This window comes from Rhinopithecus bieti, unplaced genomic scaffold, assembly GCF_001698545.2.
Source record: "Rhinopithecus bieti isolate Rb0 unplaced genomic scaffold, ASM169854v2 scaffold_5478, whole genome shotgun sequence".
Taxonomy (NCBI): Eukaryota; Metazoa; Chordata; class Mammalia; order Primates; family Cercopithecidae; genus Rhinopithecus; species Rhinopithecus bieti.
The window spans coordinates 1,476,039-1,500,081 of NW_016805008.1; the positions used below are offsets into that span (position 1 = coordinate 1,476,039).

The 24,043-nt window shown below is 36.3% G+C and overlaps 1 protein-coding gene across 1 annotated transcript in view; it reads right to left on the minus strand.

Annotated features, from left to right (window-relative positions):
* Positions 1 to 18,914, minus strand: part of IFT57 (intraflagellar transport 57) — an 80,893-nt gene extending 61,979 nt beyond the window's left edge. The window contains exons 1-5 of the mRNA XM_017870860.1: positions 18,360 to 18,914; positions 15,644 to 15,806; positions 14,752 to 14,870; positions 9,850 to 9,937; positions 2,987 to 3,055 (exon numbers count right to left, since the gene is read on the minus strand). Of these exons, the coding sequence (XP_017726349.1) occupies positions 2,987 to 3,055; positions 9,850 to 9,937; positions 14,752 to 14,870; positions 15,644 to 15,806; positions 18,360 to 18,571 (651 nt within the window). The 5' untranslated portion in view covers positions 18,572 to 18,914. The remainder of the gene's footprint in view (positions 1 to 2,986; positions 3,056 to 9,849; positions 9,938 to 14,751; positions 14,871 to 15,643; positions 15,807 to 18,359) is intronic.
* Between the last annotated feature and the right edge of the window lie 5,129 nt (positions 18,915 to 24,043).

A 24,043-nucleotide genomic window follows, 5' to 3' on the forward strand; every position in this document is an offset into this window, starting at 1 on the left:
AGATTTCTCCCTGCATTATCTCACATGGTACACAGAAGAGGATATAATTATTGTCAATAAGTTCTTTTCTCTATGAAAATTGCCTGTAAAACCATAAATGCAAAAATAGCACACATTCAGGCATGTATTCCTACAGTATTATTGATTATTGAGCAACTTCTACACACAAGGCACAGGTGAAAAAAGCAGTGAAAAAGCTCCTGCTCTCGAGGAGTTTGCATTCTAGTGGTTGCGACAGAAAAAATAAATCAGTAATTAATAAATGTAATGCAATACCAGGGTCTGTGAGGAAAAATAAAGTAGGGTGGGTGAGAGGATAGAGAATGATTGGAGAAGCATCTTATTGTCTTAAAACTATAGACAGGGAGGGAATGCTGCAATCCACACACGGCTGGGCTTGCACAGTCACATATACATTTAGAAAGTCACTTTCTGTGACAGTAAGGTATCGTTTTTGTTCCAGTGAAGAACTCATCATGCTCAACTTTCCTAAAATAATATTTCCTCTGCATGATGAGTCCACCTGCTGCATGAGACATAAAATCTTAAATCTATGATACTAACCTATATAGCAATTTTGTCTTGGGGAAAGAGCAGCCCGAACCATCATAAGCTGTAGTCAGACACAGCTGTCTCAGGCAGATGGCTTTAGTGGGCAATATCATGAGCTTGCCAGGTTTTTTAAAATATGAAAGGGTTTTCTGCCTCATTAGTACTCTACGGTTGACCATCCACAAACACCTGGCGTTCACGCTTCTTCCTCTTGTGGAAATATCACTATACATAGTCTTAGCTCTAAAGGATTTATATTATATAATTTTTGCCCAAAGAATCTAATACTTAGATAATCTACAAAAACACCATTTGGAAAACCCTTCCTCATGTAGTTTGAGATGAAAAATTGAAATCAGGACCAATAAGGAATTGGTGTAGTGGCAGAAGCACATTAAATTACTTTGCTCCTTCTCAGTACTCAAACTACTTTGTCCAGAAGGAATCCCAGGTGGCCTTCACAGTTCTCTGTTTACACCAACAATATAAGAATGAATAACACAAACAACAGTTTCTTTCCAAGAATAACTGTGTGCATCTCTACTTTTTTCTTCTCACACTCAACAAGCACTTTGTCATCATCATCTTCAACACATACATTAGGTAAATACCAACATTACTAATTATAACTTGCTAAAGGCAAGAATCATAACATATCTACATCTACACCTTGTTCAACTCTTGTTATGAGGTAAAGCGGAAAAAGCAATAGACTTGAGTTTGGAGAAGCAGTTTAAATTCAGGTACTGTGATTTATTAGCTTCTTAAAAGATTAAACTGTCCCAAGGTTATAAATTTCAGTGTTTATATTTGTAAAATGGAGATAACATCCACCCAAATACTTCACAAGGTCAGTAAAGAAATGTGTTTTAAAGTACTTGGAAACTACAAAACGATCTGCAAATGTAAGGTATTGATATCACTGGAGTTTAGATTTAAATTTTAACATATTATTCTGATATAATTTTCAATTGATCAATAAAAAATACCTTCATTTAAGAGGTCTTTATTCAGTACCTTCTGTGTTACACCATGGGGAATATTAAAAAGGATAGCTATCTATGTTACCAAGGAGTTTACAAATCAGATTTCAGGAGGGGAAATATGGAGGAAAGATGTGGTTTTGGTTTTTGCCAGTACTGAGTATTTTCTATGTGACAGATATTATTACAGTGTTTTACATGTAGTAACTCTTTTAATTTTCAGAAACCTACGACAAAGGTAAAGGTAATATTTTTATTTCATTTACAGTTTAAGATGAGGCACAAGAAGTTTGGAAACTTGCCCAAGTCTGGAATCCTAGTAACTATTAGAGTTAAGTCACACACTCAGGCAAGTTGCCCACAATGTTATATTACATCTCAAGTTGGGCAGAAAACACACACACATATATGCATCATTAATAATAACTAATGAGGATTAATAATACTAAGGCATCAATGAGGATTAATAATACTAAGGCAGTACTGATGCATCAATACTGTATCAATACTGCCTTAGTATTATTGATCCTCATTAGTATGATAAATACAAAGATCATCCTGGGGAGGGGTAGTCAAGGAAATCTTCATGATATGAAACCAAAACTAGATCCAAACTTGTTTTGAGGATTCAGATAAGAAAAATTAAATAAAGGACTAATAGAGTATTACTTTCCATATGTACTTTTCGAGGCTACAATAGGGATATATCCTTGATTAATATATAACATATTATATAATATATAAATTATATAATTAGCATAACTAAATAAAACTATACCGTATACATATAATTATATATTTATGTTATTTAATTAAACTATATTCATATATTATATATTTAGTTATATAGTTAATCTATTATTTATACATACATAACAATCATTTATATATATATTTAATTATTATGAATAATATTTATATAATTATATATTAATATATTATATATGGAGAATGTAAAAATACCATATATATCTGAAATATCTCATTGGATATGTACTTTTATAGACTAGCACTATTTCATAATTAAAACAGACTTAAAGCAATGTCTGATTACTTATCTATATACCTACCAGTCTTAATCCATTTTATTTAAAGAGCTACAATTTAAATATTTTCCTATAACCAAGATCATTAAATCTTGGCCTATTAAAATGGAAAATAACTTGAAATAGAATACTTGATGTCTTTTCATAATAAAAAATGCCACCAGGCAAATTATTTTCAGTCTGCATGAGTAGCACTGTGTCAATTTTCCATGATACAGACAGGAGGCTGTCTCACTCACTCCTCTGGGTTTCTACATTTGCTATAATTATAACATTTTATATATAGGAAAGCAATTTTGAGAGCTACTTTTCAAACAGCATACAAAACAATGGCCTCATTGAAATTTCCAGCAGAACATGTACATTGATTGCTTGTTGGTCCTGCATGTAGCTGATGAAACTTACCAAGTGATACGTCTGGGCCTTTAAAACGTTGAGATCAATAAAGTTGTCTTCATTATCTGTCTCTTCTTCCTTAGAAAATAAACAAATTTTTAAAAAATTATTAAAAACTATAATTAAAAAATATATTTCCAGTTTTCACCTACACGCTATACTAGGCTATATCAAGCTTGATATAAAGACTAGTGTAGGAAAGGGTATTTAAAAGCCTAATGAATGTGTGCATAAAGTAGGGCACAATATTATTAACAGTTCATCTGTTTTTTGAGGTTTTGATGGTATTACTACTTAAATAGCACCGTTTTTGCAGTCAATAAAGAAAGGAAAAAAACGGGGGGAGGGAAAGGAAGGGAGCCATTGCTATAGAACTACAGATAAATATAAAAACAGGGCAAGAAACAAACCAAGTGGCTGGCAAATTTGATATAAATAGAGGGAGTTAATGGATATTTTGAGCAATAAGACTGAAATGGACAAAAATGAGAGGTTGACAGAGAATATTCTCATTTGCTCCGACCAATCACATTGATACATATTTTTGACATCTCATCTCTGGTATGTTCAAGTTTGATAAAATAATGGTTACCAGTACTGGTTGGTCCATGGTACTTAAATCTATTACCAAGGATAGTTCAAGTGGGTGCCAAGCTAATCCTAATCTGTAGACCAATTGGATGTAGAGGGCAGGGGTAGAAAGTGACCCTTTGAGAACCAACTCCCTCCCCAGTATGCAGTAAATATGGAGTCTGAGCAGGTTCTATGAGCATGTAGGACAAAACATGAGCTCCCCCTTTTTTTCATATGTCTTTGTGGTGACAAGTGACATAGTAAGTAACAAAAATTTAACAAGGCTATTTCAACCTCAAGGACACGATAATAAAGACAATGGAACTGGGTCCTCAAGTCATGATTTTATAAAGAAAAAGGAGAATGTCAGTTGGTGAACACTTCCATATGTAGAACTGTACAAAGCTGTAGTAGATTTCAAAGATAATCCTTATCTTCAACCATTTATAAATATGTAAGATACTGGTTCTCCAAGTGTGGTTCTGAGAGCAGCAGTAACAGCATCACTTAGGTATTCCTTAGAATGCAAATTCTAAGGCTCTATCCCATATCTCCTCAGAAACTACGGGGGTTGGAACAACTAAGGTAAGGTATGAGAACTATGCTAAACTTTGGAGAACCAGAAACATTTTAATAAAATAAGAAACAACATAAATGTAGATTCTATACACTCCAGTGACATTTACTTTTTTTAGAGTGGGGCAGTAGAACAGAAATGCAGACAAAAGTGATCACTTTATATCTTAAAACTGAAGCAGAGGTATACACTTTTGACAAATGGCTTAGTCTAGTCTGTGTTTGCACTAATAAGAGTCTACTTAACAACCAGAGTAAATGAGTGAAATGTCAATGACTCAATGACCATGGGAGAAGAGACAAGTTTATAATGGTTTTACAATAACCTGATCAGTACTGTTTACATAGGCAATCAATAGATACTTGTTGAACTATACTGGACTGAACACTAATAGGTAAAAAGCTTTAATAGTAGGTACTAGAATGAATCAGCAACCAATATATGGTGCTGTTTCTCCCATAGCCAGGATTTACAGGTCCAGGAATCAAAGGGTGGAAATGGAGTGGAATCACTTGCTATCACCCCTAGTAGCCCACTGGCAAAATTCTTGCTTCCTGTTCCCATGATCTTATGCTTTGCTGGCTTAGAGGTCTTAGTTCCAAAAGGAAGAATTCTTCAACCAGAAGATACAACAACGATTTGATTGAACAGAAATTAAGACTGCCACCTGGCCACTTTGGGCTCCTCATACCTCTGAATCAACATGGCAAGGAAGGCAATTACTGTATTGGCTGGCATGACTGATCCTATTAACAGGACACTGAACTACTCCAAAATGGAAGGAAGAGTATTCTAAAATACAGGAGATCTTTTAAGGCATGGTATTATCATGCTCTGTGATTAAAAATCAACAGAAAACTACAACAACCAAATCCAGGCAGGTCTACTTAACGGCTTAGACACTTCAGTAATAAAGATCTGAGTCACCCCACCAGGTAAAGAACTATAACCAGCTGAGGTGCTTACTGAAGGCAAGGGGAATACAGAATAGGTAGTGGCAAATGGTAGTTATAAACACAACTACAAGCATGTGACCAGTTACAGAAATAAGAATTGTGATTGTCATGAATATTTCCTAATTGTTATGAATATATCTGTATGTGTTTTTGTTTTCTTTACTCTTATTCCCTTATCATGTAACATAGATGTACTGACTTTATATCATAGTATTTAAGTATTGTTACTTTTGTAATATTTAAGTGATATCAGGGAGAAGAGTAAATATCACTTATGGACTTTATCTCCTCTTCTGGAGAAGGAATTAGAGCAATATCTGTTGTATGCAGAGCAGTTATATTCTATTAGATGAAATTATAACCATGCTATGTATGGTCTTTATTTGAAGATTATGGTTTAAGATGTATATGGGTGGTAAGGTGACATGGGGTCGACTTTTGATAGTTAATTTTATGTGTCAATTTGACTGAGCCACAAGGTGCCTTGGTGTTGGTTAAACATTATTCAGAGTGTGTCTGTGAGGGTGTTTCTGGATGCAATAAATAATTGAATCAGTAGACTGAGTAAAGCAGATTGTCATCACCAATGCGCATGGGCTTTATTCAATCCACTGAAGGGCTGAATAGAACAAAAAAGCTGAGAAAGAGATTTTATCATCTTTGCCTCATTGTCACTGAAGACATTAGTCTTCTCTTGCCTTCTGACTCAGACTGAAACAAACTATCAGCTCAGCTCTCCTGGTCCTCAGGCCTTCAGACTCAAACTGGAACTACCATTAGCTCTTCTGGGTCTCCAGCTTGATAACTGGATCTTGGGACTTCTCAGCCTCCATAACCATGTGAGCCAATTCCTTAGTCTTTTTCTGTACGTGTGTGTGTGTGTGTGCATCCTATTGGTTCTATTCCTCTGAAAAATCCAAACTAATTCATAGAAAAGGATTAAGTTACTAAGTATTATTAAGAGAGCATTTAAGAGGAATTCAAATGTAAACAGGCTTAGAAAATTGTTTTGTAAGCTATTAGAATACATGAGGATTCTAATTTCAGTAAGTCAGAAGGCAGTCAAAAATTTCCTATTAGTCTAATATGACTTCTTAATTCTGACTGCCAATTAACTATGGATATGATTATGTACAATAGGTGGGAATATTTTGTGTTATGACCCCAACATATTTATAAAAATAATTACTAATGTGTCCTTGCTTGATATGGTCAATCCAAAATTAAAGGTTTCTAGATGATTATAGCAGAATTTTGACTGTGAGAAATAATCTTTTTTTTTTGAGACAAGAGTCTTACTCTGTTACCCAGGCCAGAGTATGGTGGTGCAATCTTGGTTAACTGCAACCTCCAACTCCCGGTTCAAGCAATTCTCTTGCCTCAGCCTCCCAAGTAGCTGGGACTACAGGCACACACCACCACGCCTGGCTAATTTTTGTATTTTTGTAGAGATGGGGTTTCGTCACGTTAGCCAGGCTAATCTCAAACTCCTACCCTCAAGTGATCTGCCCACCCCAGCCTCCCAAAGTACTGGAATTACAGGTGTGAGCCACCGCACCTGGCCAACCTTTACCATCCTTGAGCAACGCCACAAACTCAGACAACAGAATCATGTAATATCCCACCATCAAAAGGCTTCCTGGTGGTGACCCAGTCCTCCTTAAAGAGAAGAGTAGAAGTAACAGAGGGCTCCTTAGAATAATATGATGACAATAAAGAAGAAAAGAAATTAAAGAGACATGATGCAAGGGAATGAAGAGCCTCAGGGCCAACCCCTTTGAGGAAGGCCTTCAGTTTACTCTTATGATAGTAGAAGGTCTTCACCTCATGGCTGGGAAGAAATGTGTGAAGAGGCTACTTTCCAGTATATTTCTCTAAATTCACACCCCCAACAATAGTGCCTTGAACTTTAAAGGGTTCCCAGCTTTAAAATGAGCTATAGTTTCTAAATGTTACACAACGATGTGCTGACAGTTTGATTTTATGGTCAAATATTTAATGAGTATGTACTATGCACCAGGCCCTGCACAATAAGCTGGACACACAACAATAAGAAAAATTACACATAGTTTCTGCCCTTGCAGATATTTTTCTTCTGACTAGTGGGTTTTTCTTTATTCCCTAGACTAGCAGTTTTAAACTATATGCCTTTGAAGTTAAATATTAATGTACTAGAACCAGGTATCTGTTCATAAGTATTCATAACTATTAAATAGTTATTAAGAAGATGAGGGAATAAATAAGGTGAACAACGAGGAATATATGAGTACTTAATTTCTGAGCTTGAATGGAAAGATCTGTTACACAAAGAATAAAGTCTAAACTACTTTTCATGCCCAAAACAATCTGAACTCGGTCTATCTTCCCAGTTAATCTTATGCCACCCTCCCCCTCACATAGGAGCTCTGGCCATAGTAGTTTTCTCTTAGTTCCTTGATGATGCTAAGCTTCTTCCCGCCTTCAAAGCTTTGGCACATGCTACACAGCCAGGGCCTTGCCCACTGCCTGCTACATAACAAGTGCTCAATAAGTATATGCAGAATGAATGAATATATCTTTGTCTTGACTTTCAAAATTCATCACATTAAAAAGTATCTTTCATATTGACAAGTTTTACAATGGTCTTTTTCCTTCTGTAAATAACAGTCATCTTTTTTTACATATATTGTTTAAATAAGGTTTATTTACATTGCTATTAAAATACATGTTAAAACCTTAAAAATACAAAGCATAGAAAACAATCATTCATAATTCTCCTACCCATATATAATGAATGCTAATATATTTATTTTTACCATATTTTACGTAATGTTATAACAACATAAAATTTGGAATCCTCTCAGTTAATTTTATAGCATATAGTATAAGTTACATTCCCACGTCAATAACTTTGTATTTTTCTTTGCAAACTTTGTAAACTTTTTTTTTGTAGAGACAAGGTCTTGCTCTGTCACTCAGGCTGTAGTGGAGTGGCATGATCATGGCTTACTGCACTTTCAAACTCCTGGGCTCAAGCGATCTTCCCACCTCAGCCTCCTGAGTAGTTAGGACTACAGGTATGCATCACCATGCCCGGCATTTTTTTCTTTTTTCTTTTTGGTAGAGATGAGGACTCACTGCATTGCCCAGGTTGGTCTCAAACTCCTGGCCTGAAGCAATCCTCCCACTGCTTCCCAAAGTGCTAGGATTACAGGTATGAGCCAGCATGCCCACCCAACAATTTTTAATGGTGATATAGTTTGGATATATATGTCCCCTCCTTTGTCGCTGGTCCTTCTCCCCTCCTCTGCTCCTTCTCTGGCCATGTGAGATGCCTGCTCCCACTTTGTCTTACCATGGTTGTAAGCTTCCTGAGGCCCTCACCAGAAGCAGATGCTGGTGCTACACTTCTGGTGTGGTCTGCAAAACTGTGAGCCAAAATAAACTTCTTTTCTTTATAACTTACCCAGCATCTCAAGTATTCCTTCATAGCAACACAAAATGGACTAATACAAATGGCTTTATAATATTTTATTCAGATAGCATCTAATCTATTTAATGGTTATTTTTCAGTATTTGCTATTAAAATTTTGCAGTGATTAAAACCTCCATAGCATATACTAACTTAAATACTATACTAACCTCAATGCCAAATTTCAATTACTTATGTTAAATTAATTATCTATTGATTTTAAAAATTACCCCAAAATTTTAATTGAATTATGACAGCAAAATATAGTTGACCCTTGAACAACATGGGTTTGAACTGCATGGGTCCACTTAAACACAAATTTTCTTTCATTTCTGCCACCCCTGAGACAGCAAGACCAACCCTTCCTCTTGCTCTACTTCCTTAGGCTACTCAATATGAAGACAGGGAAGATACTTTTATGATTATCCACCTCCACTTAATAGTATATATGTTTTCTCTCCCTTATGGCTTGCTTAGTAACATTTTCTTTTCTCTAGCTTACTTTTAGTGTAAGAATACAATATATAATACATATACAAAATATGTGTTAACTGTTTATGTTATTGGTAAGGCTTCAAGTCAACAGTAGGCTATTAGTAAAGTTTTTGGGAGTCCAAAGTTATATGTGGATTTTCAACTGTGTAGGGGCTGATGCCCATAACCCCCACATTGCTCAAGGGTCAGCTGTATACTATAAAGTTGTTTTTTTCCCCACCATTTCTGCTTCAAATCACATGTATACTCCCTAAAGTACCAGGGTCAATCTAATTCAAGTTCTGAGAACTATCCTGAGAAAAAGTTCTTTTGTCTCTGTCATCTTTAGCTGCACACTATGGATGGCATATAAAACATATAAAAAGGCGCAGATTCTGCCAAACAACTTAAATAATGTTGATTATTTAAAAGGCATTAAAAAAAATTCCTATTATCCTAATTGTAGATGAATAAAGTTAATCCTTAGAAATAAATGGGTATGCATATAAAGCAGAATTATTAATCTAATTATTATTAGTCACAGTCTATTTAACATCATGAAGGGTTGTTATTAAAGTATTTACTCATATAACTAGTGGTATATATTTCCCTGAAGAGTTTAAGAACCTCTGCTAAAATTCAGACCTCAATCATTAGAGAATACAAACATTAACTTAATCAAAAGTCTAAATGATGATACTCGGCACTGTATTTAAAAGCTTTTCTTCTTTAGAAACAATGAAATAAAATATATTCCAGATAATGGAAGTCTGGGGGAAATTAAGATAATGGAAAGTGGCCGAAAGGTGAAAATGAACAGAAAGTTCAGCTACACACATACCACAAATTCTTCATCCACTTTATTTAATGTTAATTCTGCATCATCTTCTGCAACAGTTTCTTCTAATTCTTCTACTGGGTATATTGGCCTAAAATAATAAGGTTAAACATGAGATGGTAAGTTTAATATTTAGTAAGACAAAAAATCATAATGCAAATATTATCTCTTCTATGCCAGGTTTTGTCCTTTTCACTCCACTTCCATAATCACTGTTAAATGTTTCAGGTATTTTCCTAAAACTTTCTATGTAAAAAGCAAAAGTGGTTATCTTCAAATTTATTAAAAAATGAGATGATACTATGCATGCTGTTACCCAATTTAATGCTTCTCACCAATACACCATATTTAAATACATATGTATTTCTCATTATGTTTTACATACCTGCACTGTATTTCATTGAACAATCAGTACCATAATTAATGTAACTGGCAGCCTATGACTGAATGTGGAGACTTCTAATTATTTTGCTAGACAATATTGCAAAGATCATCTTTGTACATTTATCATTACACATACCGCTCAGAATAAATTTGTTCAAGTGAAATAGCTGGGTAAACAACTTTATACATGTTATTGTTTTGCTACATACTGCCAAAATTGGCTTCCAAAATGTTACCCTAATTTAGACTCCAAACAATACCGAAGGAGAGTGACTCCATTTCCATATATTCACCAATATGATAAATAATACAAACTTTAATTTTAGCACATCAACCATGTGAAAAAAAATCTCATTCTTGTTTTAACTGCATTTCTTTGGCATGAAAGTGATTGAACATCTTTTCATATTTTAATTGGTTATTTGCACTTCTTTTGTGGTGAAATGTCTATTTATACCCTTTATTTTTTGGCTTTTTGTATATTAAGAAAATTAATGTTTTGGCTAACCTCTCAAAAATTATTCCCCTAGTGTATTACTTATAACATTGGCTATTCAAGATTGTTACAGTTCTTATTAGATAGAGTTGGTAACCTTTTCTTGCACAGACCCTAGCTTCAACATCATATATTTGAGGCTTTCTGTCATACTACAACCCCTATACTCCTCTGGTCTTTTAATACTTCTATAGTTTTACTTTTCACATTTACACCTTTGATCAACCTGAAGTTTATTTTAACATAGGTAATAAGAAGGATTCCAGGCCGGGCACGGTGGCTCAAGCCTGTAATCCCAGCACTTTGGGAGGCCGAGACGGGCGGATCACGAGGTCAGGAGACCAAGACCATCCTGGCTAACACGGTGAAACCCCTTCTCTACTAAAAAATATAAAAATCTAGCCAGGCGAGGTGGCGGGCGCCTGTAGTCCCAACTACTCGGGAGGTTGAGGCAGGAGAATGGCGTAAACCCGGGAGGCGGAGCTTGCGGTGAACTGAGATCCGGCCACTGCACTCCAGCCTGGGCGACAGAGCGACACTCCGTCTCAAAAAAAAAAAAGGGAGGATTCCAGCTTTCTTCTTATTTCCAAAATGTAATTAGTGGTCCTAACATTAAACTTTGAAAAATCATGTATTCATCAAGATTAATGACACATTTACTATATTAAAAGTACTCAAATGTATTTGGGCTTATTTATGAAAACTTATTTTTTTTTTTTTCCTTTTTTAATCCAGTAACAAAGCCAGAGAGAAAACCTGTATTAAAAACTTCTACCTGGCTGGGTGTGATGGCTCACATCTATAATCTCAGCACTTTGGGAGGCCAAGGCGGGTGGACTGCCTGAGACCAGGAGTTTGAGACCAGCCTGGGCAACATGGCGAAACCCCGTCTTGACAAAAAAAATTAAAAATTAGCTGGGAGTGGTGGTGTGTACCTGTAGTCCCAGCTATGCGGGAGGCTGAGGTGGGAGGATCTCTTGAGCCCAGCAGGCAGAGGTTCATTACAGCCTGGGCGACAGAGTGAAACCCTGTTGTAGAAAATGAAAACCCACGCCTCAATCATGTTAACAGAATACAAAAATCAACATTTACTATTATGCAAAATACTGTGAACTAAATCAGTCATCTTAAATAATAAATTTCCTAATTTTTCATTAATTAGAAAATATCTCAAAGGCCATGTTCTTCCAGGATTCATTTTGACATTTAGAGATATAAAAAATTCATCTATATGTAATGTCTATCTCATTTACATGTTACATAGCTGATATATTCTCTAATGTTGACTACTTTTCAGCTCCCTCCTTTTATTCCTCATTTAAACATAGTCCTTATAAGTTATCCAGGTCACAGTCTCTTCAATAAATGATGCTAAAAAACAAAAAAAGAAAAATAAATAGTAATGGGAAAACTGGATATCTACATGCAAAAGAATGAAACTAGACCCCTACCTCTAACCACTTATAAAACCAACTCAAAATGGATTAAAGACTTAAATATACAATCTGAAACTGAAACTAATAGGAAATGTGGGAGAAAACACTTCAAGACTTTCGTCTGGGCAAGAATTTTTTGAATAAGACCTCAAAACCACAGGCAATAAAAGCAAAAATAGACAAACACGATTACATCAACCTTAAGGAAACAATCAAAAGAGCGAAGAGACAGCCCACAGAATGGGAGAAAATATTTGCAAACCACCCATCTGACAAGAAGTTAACATCCAGTATGTATAAGAAACTCCAGCAACTCAATAGCAAAACAACAACAAAACTAGTCCAATTTTAAAATGGGCAAAAGATCTTAATAGACATTTCTCAAAAAGTACTATAGAAATAGCCAACAGATATATGCAAAAATGCTCGACATCACTAATCATCAGGGAAATCAAATCAAAACCACAATGAGATATCATCTCACCCCAGTTAGAATGGGGATTACCCAATCCCTCACCCCTCAAAATAACAAAGGCTGATGAGGATATGGAGAAGGGGGTACCCTTGAACACTATTGGTGGGTATGTAAATTATTAGTACAGACACTATGGCAAACACTATGGAGGTGCCTCAAAAAAACTAAAAATAGCACTACTCAATTATCCAACAATTCCACTACTGATTATGTATCTAAAAGAAATGTAATCGGTATGTTAGAGATATCTGCACTCCCATGTTTATTGCAGCACTATTCACAATACTCAAGATATGGAATCCAACCTAAGTATCCATAAAAGGTTGAATAGAAAAAGAAGATGTGGTATATTTTCACAGTGGAATACTATTCAATCATAAAAAAGAATGAAATTCTGTCATTTGTAGCAATCTGTATAAGCAAGGAGGACATTATGTCAAGTGAAACAAGCCAGGTACAGAAAGATAAATATAGAAGTAGAGAGTGTAATAGTGGTTACCATAGGATGGGAAGGGTAGGGGGAAGGGAGGATGAGGAGAAGTTGGTCAAAGTGGGTGAGTACAAAGTTACAGTTAGAAGGAATAAGTTCTAGTGCTCCAATGCACAGTAGGGTGACTACAGTTAACAATATTATATATTTATTAATAATATATATTTGAAAATAGCTCAAAGAGATTTGGAATGTTCTCACCACAATAAAATGATAAACGTTTGAAATGATGAATGTTAATTTCACTAACTTGATCACTGTATATTGTACACATGTATCAAAACATCACATTGCACTCCAAAATTTGCACAGTTATGTATCAATTAAAAACAAAACTAAAAAATAAATTATCCAAATTACAATACATAGGCCAGGAATAAGATGTGCTGAGAAACAAAAATAGTGTTTGAGATATTACACCACAGCTTCTGGTGAATTTAGAATATATTAGGCTATGAATTTAGTAGTTTTTTAAAATGCTAAATACAGCAGCACATCTTATAACTTATTTTCTCTTGAAATTTAATAAAGTATTATGCACCATGTAGTCATTCTTTATATTGTACTAAATAATAATGTTTGGGTTGAAACATATGAAATTGCCATTTTTTTAGTTTAAAAATAGATGAATATGAGTAATTTCATATGGCTCATCCCAGTGATACCTAATTCAAGGAAGTTATTAAACTTAATAGGGAGATTATACCTAAAGGAATATTATTGAACATACATTAAAATGTTAACAGGGAATTTTATATATATATATATGTATATATATATACACATCTTTCTACAGAAGTTAGTTCTAATAAAAAAAAACACTGCTTACTCACATTTTACCTGAATAGTGCCTTCTACATTCTAACCTATTAAAAATCCCAAACTGCAGAGCATAAAATTTATGTTTTCTAATTATAATCTCTATAAATTGAGTTTCCAAATGTTCTATTTCATCTATATGCTCAATATCTATTAAAACATCTAAGATAGACCAAGCATTATGCTAACAGTGTACTTGTGAAGATTTCATGATTTCTAGGCAAGACCATCAGAACAGTAAAGAACAATTTTGTACCATAGGATAAATATAATAATAAATATAACAATAGAAATAAACAGAGCACTGTCAGGTTGGACACAAAAGCAATGAACAACGTCTAGAAGAGTGTCAGGTAGTTTCTTCAGTATTATTCTTGCCCAGTAACTACTAGCCAAGGAGAAAATCCCACTTAAAGTACTATATTAATTTCCATTTTTTCCTTAAATCTATAGCTATCAGTTCCCTCTGTGTATATATTATGCTTATGTGTGTAAACACATATACAAGAGACTTTAAAAAAAATGTCCAGAATTTACAAAGATATACAGTCACAGTTAAACCTTCAATAATTACATATTTGAACAGGGAAGGGGCACAATAATATGTAACACATCAGAATTAGTTTTGAAGACATCAGACATTCTAATTTTGTCTATACTGGCTTTTCTTAATTATCTGTGGCATTTTCAATTTAGAATAGTCAAAAGGAAATAATTCTTTTATGTTCAATTAAATAGATCTGCACCCTCAGAGGAAAATGCTATGCACATAAAATTACTCTTATCAGGTTGGGTAATTTTTTACCTTTTCCAGGTGAAACCAATATATTTCAATGCTTCTTCAGCTAAGCAATCAAGAACATAGCATACATGTTCTCCATAACCTGACTTTAATTTTGAAGGAGGAAAATCTGCAGTTCTCCCCTGAAAAACAAAAGAAAAAACAGGGTATTATTTGTCAGTTATATTCCAAATGTCAAAATTTAAGCAAAGAACTGCTGAATGGATGTATCACTTTTCTTTCAAATGATTTACAATAACTGTAATTACATTGCTTCATAGAAATCCATTTCAAGTCTTTGTAACCTATTGATACATAAAAATACTGAAAATAAAGATTTTTATTGTTAAATGTATCAAATTAAAAGGCAGTAACATCATAGCAGCAGAACAAATTATTGATCTTATTAGAGTGAAAAGAAACCAGTAAAACTATTTAAATAACTCTGTTAAGGACAGAATGATTCACTTGTCAAAATTAGTAACATTTGTGCCAAAATATCTTACTGCCTGCCCAGGAAAAGTCAGAAATGAAAAGCACAACTGCTATCATGGTCTTAAGTACAAGTTTCCTTTCAGAATATAAAGTGTTTTGACTTTGCAGGGTGTAATTTTAATTATCATTTTTTACATCAAGAATTAACCATTCCAAAATTTACCTCTCAGATATATCAAGATTTTATATATATATATATAATGTATATATTACTTTGGGCTAATAAAGAGTATATACTGAACATTTTCAGAAGTGACATTAATGTTATAATACAAACTATTTTAAGGAGGTTTTACCTGAAAATAAATTCATAATTATATTTACAGAGGAGTCATCTAAATGGCTAGCATTTGTTATTAAATTATCAGTGTTAAAATTCATAACTTGAGAACATGGAGAAAGAAGGGTTGTTTACACTTACAAACGACCGAAGCTCGGATAGTATGTTAGATATCGTGGCATTAGGGTCATCATATTCTTGAGGCTGCTCAAAGGGACGTCCTGCTTTATTAATCAACCAAGCAGCAAGAGTACAAAACATGTAGAACTGTTCACCAGGGTTGGTAGGCAATGCAAAATAGTGTCTGTTTCAAAACAAGGAGGAATGGGGGTGTATGTGAAATAATGCAAGTAAGTCTATAATAACTAATAGGGCCGAATTCACAACTGTCCAGCAATCTTTCTTCCCCCCAAATGGCCATCATATCAAAAGGCCTCGATAATTCACCCTTTCAAGTTTCCAGTAATCCACAGCACTCACATTAAATTTTTTAAATCATCAGGATTAGCGCAATTACTACTGAATCCAAAATATTAGATCAAAGACCTTACACCCGGGAAATGTAGTGCATGTTAGAGTACAGAGCATGTAGAGTTTTTGCCAAAATGATTTAAGTGTCAGTAATAATACGTTAGTACCTTATTAATGAAAATGGTAATCTGGAAGAACCTCAGAGTTTAAAAGAGATCTCAAAAGATTACTCATTATGCATTTTTTACTCTTTCTAACCTATCACCTATGGTAAACATTTGTTTTTATCTTGGCTGCATATTCAATCACCTGAGGAGCTAATAAAAATACTGGTACTTGGCCAAACATTGCTTCTTCTCTCATGAATGAATTAAATCAGAACTTCAGTGAGTGTAGGCCCAGTATGGGGTATATTTCAAAAGCTTTCTACATGTTTATAAGGTGTAGTCAGGATTAAGAAACTGTGAATGTCACATCACCAATCTAAAAAACATCTGTGGGCTCTTGCTTAATCCCCTCGTCTACTAAACACAGTTCTACGAGGATCAGTATGATTTATACCTAAACATTATAGGAATAAAACTCACTAGCAACAACATTCAAGTCAGTTTAATCAAAGATCTTATTTTTCTTGTTTATGTGTAGCTATCATTATTATGTTTGCAATGTATTTACAACTATTATAATCATTGTCATAAAAGTCAGTTGTGTACTCCTTCATGTTTTCCAAACTTTATCCTGCAGGATAAGTGTAAATGTTCTGGAAGATAACAGAAAGCTGGAAAGAAAAAAGGCCATGAAGTCCTTCCAGGTATATGCTCACTATCCTTTCAAAGCACCCACCCACCAAAAAAGTCATCTTTTCCTTATTGGCAGATGACTTCTCTAGGGCAGAGGAATGAACACCAATAGATACTGTAAACCTAGGGCAGTGGTTCTCAAATATTAGTGTCCATCAGAATCATCTGGAAGACTTACTGAAACAGAACACTAGGCCCCATCCTTATAATTACTGAAAAGGTAGATAGACCTAGGAAAGGGTCTGAGGCATTTCAGTTCTAGTAAGTGCCCAGGTGATGCTGATGCTGTTGGTCTGGTGATCACACTTTGAGAACCATTAGACTAGGATATTCCCACACAAATCCATGATTCAAAGTATCCTGCTGAACCCCTGAAGACACAGAGATGACATCAACAGAATCTTAAGGTCATTTTCTTTTCATTTGAAAAATACACTTGGAAAAAAATGCATTTTTATTAATACAGGAAATGTTGGTTGTCTATACTATCCTGATCGATTCACTTTAATAATCCCAGGACTACCTTTTCTAACATGGATCAAGCAACACTACTTTTTTCCTTTATCTTTTCTCCGACTATGGACTAATTTAATATGAACAGTTTACATAAAGCCTACATATCTTTCAATTCAATTTATTGGAAGAGAGCAGTGGAATGAGATTAAAACTATCAAGGGAAATTATTTGAGCCTGGCTGTAGACATTAAGTACTATAGATTCTTAATATTGATTGCCTTTTATGGAATAAAATAAATGTAAGTATTAAAGTGAAAGAAAAGCTATAAAACTGATTTATCTGGCTAAGCTACAGTGATTTGAGGAGAAGGTCCTAGCCGACCACTACCCTCAGCAAGTAATGGCATTGCTTTCAGGATATGTTGGACTTCTCCCCCACCGGAACAAGGGTAGAACTTTAGGTTCTATGATAGGGGACAATTCAATAGTTGTCATTCGTCTTTTCCACTTTTCAGTTTCTGAGAGTATGGTTATTGCAAAGGCAGAAGTCTTTTAAACCACAGCAAGTAGTTAACAAATGTACTAGCCGCATTTAAAGTGCTCCCTTAACAGGGTCGTAAGTACCCACGGTCCCCAGTTGTATAACAGGGTCTTAAACAACAACGACAAAAAAACCCTAAACTAGAAAAAAAGCCTTAAGTGATAATGGCATTCCTCTCTGGAGACGAGATTTTGGGCGGTTTTATAATTTTTCTAGACATTTTCTTGTGTTTTTCTGAGTTTTCTACAATGAGTATTTGTTTTATCTTTATAATCAGAAAATATAGTTTGTGTTTTGTGGTAATGTGTGTGTGTTAAAAAACAACAACAACAAAAAACAGGCAAGCTGTCTTCCAATCCTTTCCGCCGTTCCAAAACTTATTTATTCTCTCTACAAAAATACCAAGTCAGGGCTGCGTGAGCTCCACGGACCTCCCCGGAGTTTGGAGTGAAGTGCCCTTCCCTGGCTAGGAAGACGGAGGCAAGGAATTGCTAACCCGCTCTCACGGAATTGGTTCCCAGCAGGACCACGGAGGGCATCTCCCTGGAGGCTAGCAGGCACCCAGGCGCTTGGGGACACCGGCACCCACCTGGACGGGGCCTTCAGGTTGCTCTTCCGGGGGAACTCCTCCTCGTAGCGGAGCAGCTTCAGCTTCTCCACCAAGTCCTCCATCACCACGAACATGTGGTAGGCCGCGCCGGGCCCCCGCTCCACGACCACTTCCCCGGTCCCTTCGCCACGGGACCTAGGCACCCCATCTTCCAAACCCGACGTCGTGACGACGGCCAGGTCAGCAGTCATCGCAGTACGGAGAGAGTGCAGCGTGGGCTCAGGCCCACAGACCTCTGCGGCCTAAGCCGCCAGCCCTGCAGCCGCCAGTACAGCCACGACCGGTTACCAGGCGACCACCGGACAACCCGTCACCAGGGAAACTAGACTCCTCCTCCTTCCCTCCAATCAGGGCGGCTTTTCTGAATGACGTCGCCCGTGGCCCGCCTCTTGCCCTGCCTCTGCGGAAATGGTGGTCGGGAAGCAGCACCGCCCCTCATGGAGGCGTGGCGTTCGCGCCCCACTCACTGCTGCCTCTCCTGCCTCGGCCTCTGGAAGACGGAGGAGAGGCGGCTAGTGACTCTGAGCTGGCTTGAGGTGTGTTGGACCTGGTGGTTGCTAAAGGCAACTAAGCGGGCATCTGGGTCAGCTAGTAGCTGTTAAAAAGATTAAAGGGAGGTGAAGACGTGCAGTATTGAAGGGTGCACTGGCCCACTGATACCTTTATTTTCTCAGAATTGAAAAGTTGTTCATAGTTGTAAAGATAGTCAATACCATAGGTTTCACTTTTACTGCAGGAACTTTCCAACAAGAGGTTTCTCTCGTTCTTTCTATTTTTAATTTTTTCTTTCTCTCACTAGGCAATGCTGCACATAACAGTATACTGTAAAGCTTGAAGTACTGTATTACATTTCCTGGCTATTACTCCAGTGCTAGGAAAGTGGTTAGAAGGATGAGGAAGAAGACAACGAACAAAAGGAGGCATTTGGGAGGCTTTGTTTTACTTCAAAAACAAGAATACTAAGCTTCCATCCTGCTGCTTAATCTGTTTCGAACCCATTACATGTAGTATAAAGATTTTGGGTACTTCGTTAAATCCAGCAGAATAGAGATGATCTTAAAAGGAATTTCCCTGCCCTAAAGCTCTAAGTGTGGCTAAAGATAGGGTATTACTACTGTATTCTGCAGTTATTGACCTAGAAAATTCAAGAAAAGGTACATAACTGACCACAGAAATGGCCCAGCTTTACAGTTTTCAAAAGGATTGTGTATCGGGCAATTTTCTTAACAGTTGCAAAAAATGAGGTAAGTGGTGGATGCCTGGTAGTTTTTTGCAAGAAAACTTAATACAAGAGATTGAACATATGTTCGTGTTTATAACGTGACTTTCAAGGGCTCACTGATCTCTTGTATCTGCCACTACAAAGTATAGAAGGGCCACATTTTTGGATAACTGAAATTTGAAATGTATCTACAGTATCCTGTTTTGTTAGAAAATGAGAACACACTTTTCATTTTAATCCGTCTACAGCTAACTTGTTTCTGATACTGATAAGGTTATCAAAGTGAAAAATCAGTAGAAAGTCATTAAAGAAAGAAAGTACTTAAAATGACATTCATTAAAGTATTCATTAAAGAAAGAAAGTACTTAAAATTACAGACTTATGTAGAGAATAACCTGAAGGGGAGCCCACTGAGAATTGCTTTTTAAATAAATAACATTGCTTGCCTAGCACAAGTCATGAGCCAGCTGCTTTTAATAAAGTTGAGTGAGAAAATTGGGTTTGATGTTACCCCACTACCACATTGATCTTTCCTGGTCTTTGCCTTTTTGGAACAGTGATTCTCCCCGTATGTCCATACTCCAACTACCACCACGTGTGCAGCCTGGGGGTGTTCCATGTTTGTATAACAGTCACAGTAGTGTAAGATAGATGTATGGCCTTGTAAAACTGAAGAATGAAAGCTTACATATATGTTTTGGGGTCCTAAGTTAACTAACAAGCAAACTGTGGCTTTTTCCATGACTCTGAAAAAGCTCTCAGACTTGGGAAGTAAATTTATTACACTCAGGGAGGGAGATGTTCTTGCCAGGCATGCTGCCTACTTAAGATGTTCTGACATTTTCAGGAAGTTACGTAACACTGTATGAAATAGTCAAACGTTGCTTTTTAGCTGATAAATCCTCCAACAACGTATGTATTTTAACTTGGGGGAAATAAAACGACTCCCGGAGTCTTAGCCATTTCCTTCCAGGTACAATACTGACTCAGCCTGGCTTAAAAGCAGTATAAAAGAATAATTTCCCCCCTTAACTGTGAAGAAGAAAAAAACCCGAAAATATAAAGTATTTCCAGTAATTGTGGCACAAAGAGAACAAAAAACGCTAACTGTTCAACACTGCATGTTTCCCCAATAAAAAATTTTTGAAAGAACACTGATATTTCATTGTTCATTTCAGGGATTTTTGCTGATTCCTTGTTTACCGGTAATAGTTTGTAACACATCAAAAGGTCTTTTCCTTGATAGTTTTCTTCATGTGTGTGAAAATGCACTCAAATCCTCTTCTAGCTGTTTCAGCCACTTGGAAGCTTTGGGAAATACATTTATATTAGGTTTTTGTTGTTGTTTTGTTTTTGCAGGACTAGCTAATTTGTTGACTAAGGAGTTAGAGCTTGAAGAGAATGAACCATGTTCATTCTTCATGTAAAATATCAATTTCATCCCTGGTTTTATTTTATTGACCACTATTAATAGCTGGTCTTCTGACTTTGACTTTTATTTCTTACAAACTATCTGTGAGGTAATTGAAGGAATTTTTTTTTTTTTTTTTTTTGAGACTGAATCTTGCCCTGTCACCAGGCTGGAGTGCAATGGCGCAATCTTGGCTCACTGCAACTTCTGCCTCCTGGGTTCAAGCAATTCCCCGGCCTCAGCTTTTTAAAACTCTTGGATCTTTCTGTGAAACTCTGAAAACTAAATAGCATTCCAGGCCAGGCACAGTGGCTCATGCCTGTAATCCCAGAACTTTGGGAGGCCAAGGCAGGTGGATCATTTGAGGTCAGGAGTTCGAAACCATCCTGGCCAACATGGTGAAACTCTCGTCTCTGCTAAAAATACAAAAATTAGCCGGGCGTGGTGGTGGGTGCCTATAATCCCAGTTACTCAGGAGACTGAGGCAGGAGAATTGCTTGAACTGAGGAGGCAGAGGTTGTAGTGAGCAGAGATGGTGCCACTGCTCTCCAGCCTGGGTGATAGAACGAGACTCTGTCTTAAAGAAAAAAAAAAACAAAAAGCATCCCAGTCAAAACCAATTTAAGCTCAGTGGATTTCCCTGAAAGGTGCTTAACAAGGCTGGAGGTGAAAAGGAGGCCGATCGTAGACTGGAGGAAGGCTTTCCAGCCGCATCTTCAAATAGAAGAGCAAGTCCTTGAGGCAAACCTTAGGCTTAAAGAACAAAGCTGCGCTGTGTTATAAATGGCTTAGTACCACCCATTCGGGTTGTTAAAAACTTAGAAAATCGCTAACTGAATAAATCTTCCTTGAAACTATAGAAAAGGAAAAACTTTTTCTGCCCTCTTTGGAAGTAGCTGTGCCTGTGAATTAAATGAACATAAGACAGGTAAACAGGAAGAAAGCACACAAATTTTATTTAACATTTTTACATGCACATGGGAGCAAAGGAAAAATGAAGTTGATAGGACCAACAGTTTACATGCCTTTTTTTTTTTTTAAGAAGACAAAGAATGATACGTTTGTAGGGAAGTGATAAGACAGAGGAAAAGGGATTTAAGCTTGACAAACTGTAGAAAAGTGACTAGGAAAAATATGGGTAAAATTAGCGGAAGATAAGGATTATTTTAACAGGTTTGTTTCTGCAGACCCATTTTAGCATTAATTTCCAGTCTCCCGTCATAAAAATGTTATTCTTTTCCTGGTACAGGGATGGCTTCTTTCTCATGGGAAATTTTATGACTTGCTTTTAAATAGAAAGGGGAAGGTCAGAGAGCCCTTCATATATCTGCTGTATCGCAGGTGCCTTCAGATCACAATAATCAATATGCAACAGCAGCATATTTTGGGGTGGCATGTTCTAAGCCCCATTCAACCTCATCAAAAGTGTCCGCCAAAAATCTAGGCGGAAAAAAATCGTATTTATGTGTAAATCTTTAAAAGCGATACCTTGTAAAGCAATGTGAAGACATTACCTCTTCAAAACTGTCCTATAGATCAGAACCAGCGCACTCAGACGACAAAATAGGAGTAACTATTGCAGTTGCTGTGATTAATTAAAATATCCAAGAGAATCTACAGACAAGTTTTAAGACAGCTCAGCAAGTTTGCCATATATGAGATCCAAACTAAAAAGAGTTATTGGATGCATAGTATTCTATTGACTATTTGGAATTAAAAGCACTTAAAACCCCAAAAAGTTACTGGAGATGATAGTTAGAAAAAGAAACCTCATAACAAGCAACACATAGCACCCAGGAACAAACCTATCATTATCTTTATAGAGAAATTGTTAAACTTTACTGAAAGTTTTGGAAAAATTCAAATAGGAATACAATGTTTATAATGAGAAAAATCAGCATATTTGCCCAATCTATAAATTTAGTATAATTTCAACTACAATTCTAGGAGGGCTATTCTGAAATTCATATGTAAGCATAAATTTTTTTTTTTTTTTTTTTTTTTTGAGACAGAGTCTCGCTCTGTCGTCCAGGCTGGAGTGCAGTGGCTGGATCTTGGCTCACTGCGAGCTCCACCTTCCGGGTTCACGCCATTCTCCTGCCTCAGCCTCCCAAGTAGCTGGGACTACAGGCACCCGCCACCTCACCCGGCTAGTTTTTTGTATTTTTTAGTAGAGACAGGGTTTCACCGGGTTAGCCAGGATGGTCTCGATCTCCTGACCTCGTGATCCACCCGTCTCGGCCTCCCAAAGTGCTGGGATTACAGGCTTGAGCCACCGTGCCCGGCCTGTGGCCTATAAGCATAAATTTTAAAGAAGTATGAGGAAGGAATTACAATATATCAGCAAGATTCCTGGTACAAGTATAAATTAATGATATTATCAGAATATATACAAAATAGCCTGAAAGCAGATGAGCATTCGTATGGAAACTTAGTATGCAGCAGAATCAATGTTACCTCCTAGTGGAAAAAAAAATCAGCTATTCACAAAATGCTATTAAAACCATGGGCTATCCATATGGAAATAAAATTATATCTATGACTTCCATCACATAAATTTCAGATGGATTGAAGACAAATGTAAAACATTTGTAACGTGTAGAAGAAAGCACTATCTTTAACCTCGATGTAGAGAAGGAGTTCGTAAAATACTTAAAAAGAGAAACATAAAAATTTAAGAACCCAGATACAAAATAGGCCTCTATAAACAGTGAATAAAGAAGATACTTGTGAGCCATATAATATCAATGGATTAATCTCCAGGATACACAAATAGATCACTGCAAAGGCTCTGCCATTCTAGAGGATTGTAGGTGTGTTAGTCTAGGTTGGGGTTTCTCGTTCTAAGCTCTATTGTGATTTCAGGCTGGATCATTGTTGGAGGACTGCTGTGTGCATTGCAGGATGTTTAACAACATCCTTGGCCTCTACCCACTAGTTGCCAGTATCACCACCCCTAATGTCTAAAATGTCTAACTAAAAATGTCTCTGGACGTTGCCAAATGGCCCCTGGTTGGGGTGGGGTGGGGT